Source organism: Ictalurus punctatus, chromosome 8 (assembly GCF_001660625.3).
Source record: "Ictalurus punctatus breed USDA103 chromosome 8, Coco_2.0, whole genome shotgun sequence".
Classification (NCBI taxonomy): domain Eukaryota; kingdom Metazoa; phylum Chordata; class Actinopteri; order Siluriformes; family Ictaluridae; genus Ictalurus; species Ictalurus punctatus.
Genome location: NC_030423.2, coordinates 12,455,932 through 12,468,902, shown reverse-complemented (window position 1 = coordinate 12,468,902; position 12,971 = coordinate 12,455,932). Strand labels below are relative to the sequence as shown.

General features: G+C 39.6%; 1 protein-coding gene across 2 annotated transcripts in view; it reads left to right on the top strand.

The window, feature by feature from the left end:
* Positions 1–12,971, top strand: part of inppl1b (inositol polyphosphate phosphatase-like 1b) — a 28,366-nt gene that overhangs the window by 904 nt on the left and 14,491 nt on the right. Inside the window, exons 2-9 of one of the 2 annotated variants that reach the window (XM_017474145.3) lie at positions 1–652; positions 1,798–1,861; positions 7,173–7,311; positions 8,072–8,222; positions 8,472–8,618; positions 9,286–9,373; positions 10,279–10,368; positions 10,499–10,621. The exon at positions 1–652 is cut by the window's left edge and continues 383 nt beyond it. In XM_017474145.3, coding sequence (XP_017329634.1) covers positions 516–652; positions 1,798–1,861; positions 7,173–7,311; positions 8,072–8,222; positions 8,472–8,618; positions 9,286–9,373; positions 10,279–10,368; positions 10,499–10,621 — 939 coding nt within the window. In that variant the 5' untranslated portion in view covers positions 1–515. The remainder of the gene's footprint in view (positions 653–1,797; positions 1,862–7,172; positions 7,312–8,071; positions 8,223–8,471; positions 8,619–9,285; positions 9,374–10,278; positions 10,369–10,498; positions 10,622–12,971) is intronic. The other variant, XM_017474146.3, reaches the window with a different exon arrangement.

The following is a 12,971-nucleotide window of genomic DNA, read 5'->3' as shown; positions in this document are numbered from 1 at the left end:
TTTAGTTCCTCTTCTTGGAAAAAGTTTTTAATACCGGTCATTTGTATAAGGGACAATAGATGCTTGTGTTAGTGTTTACATGAGAGTTGACTGTTTTCCTGAACTCACGGCTTCAGCTGGACAACTTTGCTCTGGGAATAACATAACAGAGAAGGAACATCTCTGTAGATCATCCTCCATCTGAACAAGTGCCAAGTCTTCATACTGAAGGAACCTGTCCTGGAGACACCCTCAGCACACTTCTGCGAAAGCAAACATACTTTGTTATGTCAAGACAGCATTTGGCTTCGGTGAGGGTGGATTAGTTTTGTTGGAAGTACTTTGAAGACATTTATGTCTTGCAGGGATGAGAAAATTGTATGATCTGAGGTCTTCTTGTGACCTTCTCCTCGATCCTTTCTCTGCTTGCCTTGGATCATTTTTTTGGATAGCTACCATTGATTTGTTTGTCCTGGCTGTTAAAAGGTGGATATAAGGACTCAGAAGTTATTTGATCGTGGCCTCGTTGGGCCATAATGACAGCACCAGCATGGTACCACAGGGACATTAGTCGGGTTCAGGCAGAGGAGTTGCTTGCTCGAGCTGGGAAGGATGGCAGTTTCCTGGTGCGGGACAGCGAGTCTGTGCCTGGTGCTTATGCGCTTTGTCTACTGTGAGTAACACCCACACACACACATAGATTTGTGCACGCAGGCTTCAGCCCTCATCCATGCTTACTGGCAGGCTGATTTTATCAGCAACTACCTCACCAGACGGTGGCTCCCTCAGGAGTTAAGTTTCAGGTTGTGACTCTTTCACTTAGTATACAATATGGTTTCAGAAATCGCACATGGTGTTTCATGGAAGTTGTTTAATTCCAAGAACATGAGTTTTCACCACACTCTCTTGTCTTCTGGCAGCTGTCCCCCATGAGCACTGTTTAAATTTATACATGAAACATACCTACTTTAGGACCACTGATGCTGAGGCTAAAAGGGAAAGAGCTGTTGGAGAACCCCATCAGTCAGCAGCTTGGAGGAGTTTTTAGGTTTTTGCATATCCTCTGTCTAGCTTTCTGTAGAGTTGTCTGATATTTATTGTAGATTTAAGTGGAAGAGTCAGACAGACATCGAAGGTGCTAGTGCCAGTCGAAACCTTTCTTGATCCCCACCAGATCAGAATAGTTCAGACTGCTAAACTCCCCTTGTCTCTGCCTGGCCTCTGGAGGAAAAACCTGAGGTCCAGAGACTGTACTGCTCCCTTTTTACTCTCCCTTCTAGACACATTCCTGAAGCCTGAGGCGTCCAGCATTCAGTGTTTTTTCTACTCTCCCATTCTTTAATACTCTAAATCCAGCCTATTACCTTCTCTTTCATCCTTCTCTTTTTCACTTCCTTTCACTGTCACCTTAACGTTCTACATGACTCATCTCCGCTTTCTGCTTATTTCTGTTCTTCATTTTGTTTATTTATATGTTTTACCCAAAGCAGCTTTTTTTTTTTAAAAAACAATTTTTTTTTTAAAAAGCGAAAGGCATTCAAACCTGTTTTTGAGGAGGCTCAGCTGTAATTTCATTGTCAGAAGGTGGCTAAAACACAATCTTAAGGAATTGATAATGGCTGAAAAAAAAAGAAAGAGGAAGAGCCAAATAGCGGATGAACAAGATTACACTGGCTAGTAAGTGGATCATTGTGTGGTATGGCATCAGCCAGTCACTGTTATAGTTTGTATATGGGTTGTTGTGGCCACTTTGGTTTTTATGGTATAGTTTCTTTTCTTTGTTACCATGGGTAATAATCATTTTTGTGCTGTTTCTAGATTCCAACGTCATGTTCACACTTACCGCATCCTTCCTGATGCAGATGGGTTGCTGGCTGTTCAGGTGAGGGCACACATTGTTAGCTACTGAATTGAAAACTTGACCCTTATGTTTAATGTGTCTATACAGGATCTAATATTCCTAATCAAATTATCAGTGCCATTAATAGAAATTCTAATACTGGGACAGTCTCACAGTATTTGCATTAAAATGTAAAGGAATACTGGGATTTTGCTATGTGTGAGTGTAGCACTTTCAATTCCTTAAACTATAAGAACTCATGGGGACAAGAGGAACAGTGTAATTCTTGAGCTTCAAGTGTGATTTGGTTTTGTTCCAGCAGTGTTTGTTGTGTGTGTGGCTCCAAGTGACTGCATGTCTGGTGAATGAGCTCAGTAGTTTACTGAGTAAATGATGTGTTTCACACAGATTCCATGAACACCCACACATAGTAGCTATCCCATGCAGAATTGCTGGAATGGGTCATTTTGCATGAGCATGTGTGTGGGTTTGGTTGTATCTGTGAGTATACAGTACCCTCCACTAATATTGGCACCCTTGGTAAATATGAGCCAAGAAGGCTGTGAAAAATTGTCTTTATTGTTTAACCTTTTGATCTTGTGTTAGAAAGAGTCACAAAAATACTCTGCTCTCAAAAAAAAATATCTTTGTTAAATATAGATGTGCAACAATTATTGACACCCTATGAATTAATGTGAGAAAAATATATTTGAAGTATATTCCCATTGATATTTAACATTTTTTTAGTACACCTACAGTGAGGGAAAAAAGTATTTGATCCCCTGCTGATTTTGTACGTTTGCCCACTGACAAAGAAATGATCAGTCTATACTTTTAATGGTAGATTTATTTGAACAGTGAGAGACAGAATAACAACAAAAAAATCCATTAAAACGCATGTCAAAAATGTTATAAATTGATTTGCATTTTAATGAGGGAAATATGTATTTGACCCCTCTGCAAAACATGACTTAGTACTTGGTGGCAAAACCCTTGTTGGCAATCACAGAGGTCAGACGTTTCTTGTAGTTGGCCACCAGGTTTGCACACATCTCAGGAGGGATTTTGTCCCACTCCTCTTTGCAGATCTTCTCCAAGTCATTAAGGTTTGGAGGCTGACGTTTGGCAACTCGAACCTTCAGCTCCCTCCACAGATTTTCTATGGGATTAAGGTCTGGAGACTGGCTAGGCCACTCCAGTACCTTAATGTGCTTCTTCTTGAGCCACTCCTTTGTTGCCTTGTCCGTGTGTTTTGGGTCATTGTCATGCTGGAATACCCATCCACGACCCATTTTCAATGCCCTGGCTGAGGGAAGGAGGTTCTCACCCAAGATTTGACGGTACATGGCCCCGTCCATCGTCCCTTTGATGCGGTGAAGTTGTCCTGTCCCCTTAGCAGAAAAACACCCCCAAAGCATAATGTTTCCACCTCCATGTTTGACGGTGGGGATGGTGTTCTTGGGGTCATAGGCAGCATTCTCCATTTTGTTCTCATCTGACCACAACACTTTCACCCAGTTGTCCTCTGAATCATTCAGATGTTCACTGGCAAACTTCAGACGGGCATGTATATGTGCTTTCTTGAGCAGCGGACCTTGCGCGCGCTGCAGGATTTCAGTCCTTCACGGCGTAGTGTGTTACCAATTGTTTTCTTGGTGACTATGGTCCCAGCTGCCTTGAGATCATTGACAAGATCCTCCCGTGTAGTTCTGGGCTGATTCCTCACTGTTCTCATGATCAATGCAACTCCACGAGGTGAGATCTTGCATGGAGCCCCAGGCCGAGGGAGATTGACAGTTCTTTTGTGTTTCTTCCATTTGCGAATAATCGCACCAACTGTTGTCACCTTCTCACTAAGCTGCTTGGCAATGGTCTTGTAGCCCATTCCAGACTTGTGTAGGTCTACAATCTTGTCCCTGACATCCTTGGAGAGCTCTTTGGTCTTGGCCATGGTGGAGAGTTTGGAATCTGATTGATTGATTGCTTCTGTGTACAGGTGTCTTTTATACAGGTAACAAGCTGAGATTAGGAGCACTCCCTTTAAGAGTGTGCTCCTAATCTCAGCTCGTTACCTGTATAAAAGACACCTGGTAGCCAGAAATCTTTCTGATTGAGAGGGGGTCAAATACTTATTTCCCTCATTAAAATGCAGATCAATTTATAACATTTTTGACATGCGTTTTTCTGGATTTTTTGTTGTTATTCTGTCTCTCACTGTTCAAATAAACCTAGCATTAAAATTATAGACTGATAATTTCTTTGTCAGTGGGCAAACTTACAAAATCAGCAGGGGATCAAATACTTCTTTCCCTCACTGTAGGTGATTAGGAACAGGCAACTGTTCAATCTTGATTTCCTGTTTCACAGGGGTATAAATATGAGGTAACACATAGGCCAAATTCCCTTAGTCATTCATAACAATGGGTAAGACCAAGGAATATAGCTGCGATGTGCAGCAAAAGGTTGTTGAGAGTTACAAAATGGGAAGTGGCTATAAGAAAATAGCAAAAGTAAATAAAAATGAAAATTTCCACCATCAGGGCAATAATTAAGCTGTTCCAGTCAACTGGAAATGTTATGAATCAACCTGGAATTGGACATGTGACTATATTCTCTTCGCACTGTGAAGAGGATGGTTCTAGTGGCCAAAAAATCTCAAAGGATCACAGCTGGAGAATTGCAGAAGTTAGTTGCGTTTTGGGGTCAGAAAGTATCCAAAACTACAATCCAAATTCACCTTCATCACCACAAGTTGTTTGGAAAGGTTTCAAGAAAAAAAACCTCTACTCTCATCCAAACACAATCTCAAGCGTCTTCAGTTTGCCAGACACTACTGGAACTTCAAATGGGATCGGGCTCTATGGTCAAGCAATAGAGCTTTTTGGCAATAAACACCAGAGGTGGTTTTGGCACACACAGAGAGGTAGCCATGTGGAAAAATATCTCATGCCTACATTTAAATATGGTGGGGGCTCTTTAATGTTTTTGGGCTGTTTTTTTCAGCCAGAAGACCTGAACATTTTGTTAGTACACATGGCATCATGGACTCTATCAAATATCAACAAATATTAAATGAAAATCTGACTGCCTCTGCCAGAAAGCTTAAAATGGGCCGTGTTTGGATCTTCCAGCAGGACAATAATCTAAAACATACATCAAAATCAACACAAAAATGGTTTACTGACCACAAAATCGAGGTCCTGCCATCACCATCCCAGTCCCCTGACTTGAAACACACAGAAAACCTGTGGGGTGAACTGAAGAGGAAAATCCACCAGCGTTTGAAGGATCTGGAGAGATTCTGTATGGAGGAATGGTCTCAGATCCCTTGCCATGTATTCTCCAACTTCGTCAGGCATTATAGGAGAAGACTCAGAGCTGTTATCTTGGCAAAGGGAGGTAGCACAAAGTATTGACTAAAAGGGTGCCAATAATTGTTGGACACCTATATTTAACAAAGTTTTTTTTTTTTTTGATAAACCTGTGTTTTATTTGCAATTGTTTGTTATCCATGAGAGCAGAGTATTTCTTTTAATTTGGTGAACAAATGATCAAAAGGTTAAATAATAAAGACAATTTCTCACAGCCTTCTTCGCTCATATTTACCAAGGGTGCCAATATTAGTGGAGGGCACTGCACTATAACAATTTTGATGATATAATGTGACGTTTTATTATTTTATATAATACTGTATAAATTATACATTTTATAAAATGTACATTCATATTATGTGACCGTGTTTTACATATGTAAGCCCTATCTGGGATGTAAATGTACTTTAACTCATATTTAACTCAGTATTTTTGCCATTCATTTGCTGTTTTTATAATTAAAGGCAGATGCAGACCAACACACAGTTGCAGAAGTAAAACACACCTTAAACCCATGAGCTCTTCTATAATTAATCAAAGACACACACACTTGCACGCAAGCATGCACACACACACACACACACACACACACACACACACACACACACACACACACACACACACACACACACACACACACACACACACACACACTCCTTACTATCCTTGTGAGGTTCTTCCATTTAATTATTAATGTAGCTATTTACTATGTGTACACCTAACCCTAACCCTAGCCCTAACCTTAACCTCAGTAACAGAAAGGAAGTAGGTTAGTTCTATTAGCTTTTTAAAATAAAAGCTAAAGTTAAAAAAAACAAGAGTTTTCCATGTGTGGACCAGACAAATGTCCCCATAAGTTAAAAATTGTCAAATAGTCAGATATTCCTCTTTTTGTGGGGAAATTTGCTCCCCACCAATATATAAAAACATGCCCACCAATCCTCCCCCCAACCCCACTGCCAACCACCCCCCCTCCTCCCAACCACCCCAAACACACATACTTTCTCGCTTTCTGTCAGTGCTGTTTGTGGTTGCGTCTTTCTTTAGAAGTAAGAATAGTTGCTGGTTTCTTGGTTCATTTTATTTAAATGGCAGACTTTTTCCAGTCCAGTCTCTCCCACTGTCTCTTTCTGTCCTTTTAATCGTTTTTCAAGAAGCTCTTTTTCTCCACTCTGGAGTAAAATGCTGCTGTTTTTTGGCAGCCAAAGTGGATTGGTTGACTGAATATGCCAAAATGATCTTGTCTCCCATACTAGGAACATACAATTTTCTAAAAACAAACAAACAAAATGTATGTATGAAACGATCTATGTACGTATATCCTGAATGTATGTAGTCTTTTTTATGGCGATCAACTGATCAATGATAAAGACCTTTGACATTTGTCTGATTCCCGTGAAGAAAAGGGCTTTTATAAAGGCCCAAATAAGCCATGCCATTTTCTCTGGGCACTGAGGTTAAGATTTCAGATTTAGCATGGTAATACGCCAGAATACCCCACTGTCTCTGTGACACCCACACACACACTTGCATGCAGGTAGAAAATATGTGCTCAAGCACATGCAGTATTTGTAGCAATAGATTTTTAATAATTTGATGGCTACATATGATTTTTGGAAACTGCAAGAAATTGGTCGAAGCTTCACATGGTTTATTATTGTGTGAAAAATCTGGGGTCTATTTTAACTTTTAGAATGGTGGCAAAGTTTACAATACACTGGGCTGGCGCTTACTTCTATGAATGCTGGGCAATTTCCATGGCACTGCTCTGCTTGACATTATTACAGAGGTGTAAACTCAGTGGTACAGCTAGAGTAGGGGCTGAACATGATGAGTTTATATATGTTTGGGGGAAACCAGTAAGAAATATGTCCGTTTGTCATGGTGTCATGGTGAATCATTACTCTTGCCCTCTGTGTGTGTGTGTGTGTGTGTGTGTGTGTGTGTATGGGGGGAGGGTGTGTGTGTGTTTTTTTTTACAGACCACACAAGGGGTGCAGGTGAACTGTTTCCGAACTCTTGGTGATTTAGTTTTAGGATACCAGCAACCTCATAAGGGCCTGGTGATCCCTTTGCTTTATCCGGTTGTGAGAGAGACAGAACTAGTGGATGAGAGCTCAGGTAAGACACACATACAGGTTTGTCTTTGTCGTGAGGGTCTTGATATAAATATTAATGCAAATATTTAATACCATGCCTAGACTTAAACCTAACTTTAGTAACCAAAAGGAAACCGTTTGCTCTTTCACGTATTTTAAATAAAAGTTTCAGGTTATTTTATTTTATTTTTTTTAAAGTTATTTTTTCAGTCTCTTGTGGGTTCAGCAAAATGTCACCCCAAGTAAAAACTATGAGACATTCCATTCCTTATGGGGACATTTGATCACTGCACTGTCACACTCATGTGACCAATCAAGCTTGAAATCCTCTGCATTTACATGTAACCACATCTAACTTTTTTCATGCATGTTTCATGTGACAAATGCAATGTACAATTTTGTGTCAAAAGAATCCAATGTATTTCTTGCTATTTGTCACTGAAAAGCATATTACTAAAAATAGTGTATAAAATGGTATATATATAAAATATACTTTTGATTGCAGTAATAACACATCTCAGATACCCAACACTTTGTCACTCAGAGATAAAAAAAACAAAAACAAAACAAAAAACAGGTGCTCGAAGTATTGATTTATTCATGCAGGTTAAGACTGGAATTAAAATCTTTACTGGCCTGGCTCACAGTCTGCTAGAATATTTGTATTTGGAAAATTTAGCTACTGAAAGTTCATAGAGGGAATATGTCTTAAATGCATAAGCAGAACTGCATTCCCAAATCTGTCATTGTGGTTTTTATAATGCTATGTGTTCATGTTGTAGATGGGGATGATGAGAAGCCAGGCTCAGTGTGGAACCCTGTGGCTTCCCCTCCTGCAGCTCAGGCGCCCCCTACAGCCCAGTCACCTCCTGCAACTCAAACACCAGCATCTCAGCTACTGCTGCAAAGACTGCAGGGCAACACCACAAACAGGTGAACACGTATGACTTTATATATTACACATGCAACTTTCTATATTACTTCATCATTATAGTCAACTGGACTTGACGGTGACCTCCACTTTCAAATCCAAGTGATTTCTGGAGCGAATAATGTACTGCAGAAGTATAGCGAGATGTTCTATACTACAGTTACAAATGAATGCTATAGCATTACAAATGGCATAACTTTTGTGTGTGTGTGTGTGTGTGTGTGTGTGTGTGTGTGTATGTGTGGGTGTAGTAGTAGTGTGGCTTCTGAGATGGTGGCTCTGGTTGGTGAATACTTGCGTGGTGATGTGAATCTGGATCTGGAGAGTTTGAAGAAAGGAGGATCAGAACTACAATTTCTCCAGCGACTCCTCTGCACCACTTGCCAGAAATTGCACAGGTACCACTCCACTCTTTATCAGACAGAAATTTAGACTTCATCATTTTAGTTGCTGGTGAAAATGGGATTTACTGTCAGATCCATAAGTATTTGGACAGTGACACAATTTTGGCCATTTTGCCTCTGTACACCACCACTATGGATTTGAAATGCAGCAATCAAGATGGGATTGAAGTGTAGACTTTCAGCTTTAATTCAAGGGGTTTAGCAAAAATATTGCATTAACCGTTTAATTACAGCCATTGTTTTTACAGTGTAAATCTTTTATAACAGCAAAGGGGGTACTAGACCTAGAATGGGATGTTCAATAAGCACATATGGGTGTGATTGGTCAGCAGTCCACTTTTGGCCATATAGTTCAGAAAACATTAGGGCCACGATGACATTATTTATAGGCCTATCTGTGTTTTGAGTTATTGAGCTTTGGATTAAACCAATTCAACTTAAGTGTTCAGACACATGGCCTGATAGCTATGAGAAATCAAAATTAAATGGGATAGCTTTGATAATGGTGGACTGTGATTTCCAGTACTATAACAAACAAACAAACAAACAAAAAATCCCAGACTGGCCAGGTATGCTTCAGACCCCAGAACTGTTCTAGAAAATACTGCTTTAATATATTTATCTTTAGGAAAATGTTTATCTTTCATTCTGGCATCTACAGTGAGATTGATCAGACGATGTCCAGTTTGGAGACCCTGGCTAAAGTCTTTGACCATCCCAGTTGTCCCTTAACCTGTCCTAAAATCCAGGTAAACCATATGACAGTATTGAAAATAGTGATTTACATTTAGACTTGAAACAATTTAGAGGCTGTAAAAAAAGAGGCTAGTTTTAGTTTTGGCACATTCCTTAAAATGTACAAAATGGCATTTTTTTCATTTATATAATCAAAGACTAAGGTGACCAAGTCTTATCCTAGATAACTACAGTCAATCACTGAGTCCAGTCCAACATGTGATTGAACTCATCAGTTATTTCCCTATTTAAACAGGTGTATTTACACAGGGAAATCACTAACTTCACCAACTTGCACTGTGCATAGCTGATCTAAAGACTATTTTACATCAGACGTGACACGGAATGCAAAACAAGCCTACTCTGTGACACTATTTTATTCACACTTGGCGGCCTCACACTGGGCGGAATAATGTAGTGGAACTGTTTGCTTTGTTGAAAATCTCTATTGCCCATATCATTAGTATAAATGTGTTACAACTGACCGCAAGTAAAGCTTATTGCCCTAACTAGATTTTCACTACTATGCCAAGAACTCACATAGTTAACAATTCTGCTTCTGATGTAGAACTACACACTGAAATAAAGCTCAGATAAAAAAGCAAAACCTCTCAAAAACAGCTTATATTTAAGCTACTGTCAGCAGGTTAGCTCTTACTGCGATTGCCAGATGCATCACCAAGATAATTGTCCGGATAACTTTCCTGACTGTCAGGATAACTCACAACTCGCAGCTCATGAACATTATATTACACACATTACATATTATATTGTTCTTACCTGGCTCAATAATCCTGATTTTTTACCTCCAGTTTTGATATCAAATATCAAATATCCTACATACTGTAGCTTTAAAAAAAAAAGAGACTTTGTTCTTCATCATGTCCAGTATTTATATACCCTGTTTTAAATTCTTTAGAATATGGGAACGTCTCCAGAGGAGAACCTCGATACTCTGCTTTACAAAATAACAACTCTATGCAACCTGCTATCTTCTCTGGAGACAAGGGTATTCAAAATCACTACAAATTCATCAGTCATGATTTGCACATGCTGCATTACTTATTCTTAATAAGAGGTGTTTATAACTTTATTTCCTTTGGTTTTGTTCTATTTAAATGGTGCCATGGCTTTCACAGGTCCTCACAGCCCTCCAAGAGGCTGTGACAAATCACAACCTATCTGTGCAGCCAGCGTCTGTACCTGAGCCTGTATCGTCTGTAAAATCTCCTGCCAAGGTTGTACCTGTGCACAGCTTTCAGGTAAATCCTCGTTCCTCATTCACCAGCATAGCTGTGCAGGATATCCAGGGCATAGCCAGACCATTTACAATGGGCTGGCCAGGTTAGACATAATGGCTTTATTGGGGTGGCAAGCCATAGTGGGGAAAATACTAATCAGCATCTGTAGAATATGATAGCGTGGCTACCTATATCTGTATTTGGCCTGAATAGGATCTCAGCTGGACATTAAAAGCTTGCCTTGCAAGCTACAAAAAAGTTACAGCTAACGTTACATTAAGCACATAATATGCTAGCTTTACAAATTCAGTATTTGTAACTAATGGTAACTAATTTATTATTAGTTAAAGAGAAAAATACCTACTGCTTTGTTGTTGTCAGGAATTGTTTCTGGGTTAACCAGCTAAACTTGCTGCACTCACTGACAATCCTCTCCTTTGAACAGGGATAATAATAAAAAAAAAAAAAGCCTTCAGATTTCCTGGAGATGTTGTGGGATGTTGTTTCCCAGAGATGTTTCTCATTTAGAAAGACCTTCATTGTAGTGGGTGCTCTGTTATTATTCAAAATAGTCTATTACAGTGAGATTCAGTTTCACATCATATGACACTGGTAACCACATTGGCTACAGCTACTACTACTGCTTCTACCATTACTACTGCTTCTGCTTCTACCACTACTACTGCTTCTGCTTCTACCACTACTACTACTACTACTACTACTACTACTACTACTTCTGCTTCTACCATTACTACTGCTACTACTTCTACTACTACTACTACTACTACTACTACTACTACTATTACTTCCACTACTACTGCTTCTACCATTACTACTGCTACTGCTTCTACCACTACTACTGCTACTGCTTCTACCACTACTACTGCTACTGCTTCTACCACTACTACTGCTACTGCTTCTACCACCACTACTACTACTACTACTACTACTACTACTGCTTCACCCATTACTACTGCTACTACTACTACTACTACTACTGCTTCACCCATTACTACTGCTACTACTACTACTACTACTACTACTACTGCTACTACTACTGCTTCTATCATTACTACTGCTACTGCTTCTACCACCACCACCACTACTACTACTACTACTACTGCCTCTACCATTACTACTACTACTGCTTCTACTACTACTACTACTGCTACTACTACTGCTTCTATCATTACTACTGCTACTGCTTCTACCACTACTACTACTACCACCACCACTACTACTACTACTACTACTGCTTCTACTACTACTACTACTACTACTACTACTACTACTACTACTTCTACTGCTTCTACCATTACTACTGCTACTACTACCACTACTACTACTGCTACTACTACTACTACTATTACTACTAGTACTGCCTCTACCATTACTACTACTACTACTACTACTACTACTACTACTACCACTACTACTGCTTCTACCATTACTACTGCTACTGCTTCTACCACTACTACTACTACCACCACCACTACTACTACTACTACTACTGCTTCTACCACTACTACTACTACTACTACTACTACTACTACTGCTTCTACCATTACTACTGCTACTGCTTCTACCACTACTACTGCTACTGCTTCTACCACTACTACTGCTACTGCTTCTACCACTACTACTGCTACTGCTTCTACTACTACTACTACTACTACTACTTCTACTGCTTCTACCATTACTACTGCTACTACTACCACTACTACTACTGCTACTACTACTACTACTATTACTACTAGTACTGCCTCTACCATTACTACTACTACTACTACTACTACTACTACTACCACTACTACTGCTTCTACCATTACTACTGCTACTGCTTCTACCACTACTACTACTACCACCACCACTACTACTACTACTACTACTGCTTCTACCACTACTACTACTACTACTACTACTACTACTACTACTACTGCTTCTACCACTACTACTACTACTACTACTACTGCTACTACTACCACTACTACTACTGCTACTACTACTACTACTATTACTACTAGTACTGCCTCTACCATTACTACTACTACTACTACTGCTTCCACCATTACTACTACTGCTACTACTACTATTACTGCTTCTATCACTACTACTACTACTACTACAGCTTCTACCATTACTACTGCTACTGCTTTTACCACTACTACTACTACCACTACTACAGCTTCTACCACTACTACTACTACTGCTTCTACCATTACTACTACTACTACTACTACTACTACTACTACTACTACTACCACTACAACTACTACTATTACTACTACTCCTACTACTGCTTCTACCATTACTACTATCACTACTACTACTACTACTAATACTACTACTACTGCTACTACTACTAATAATT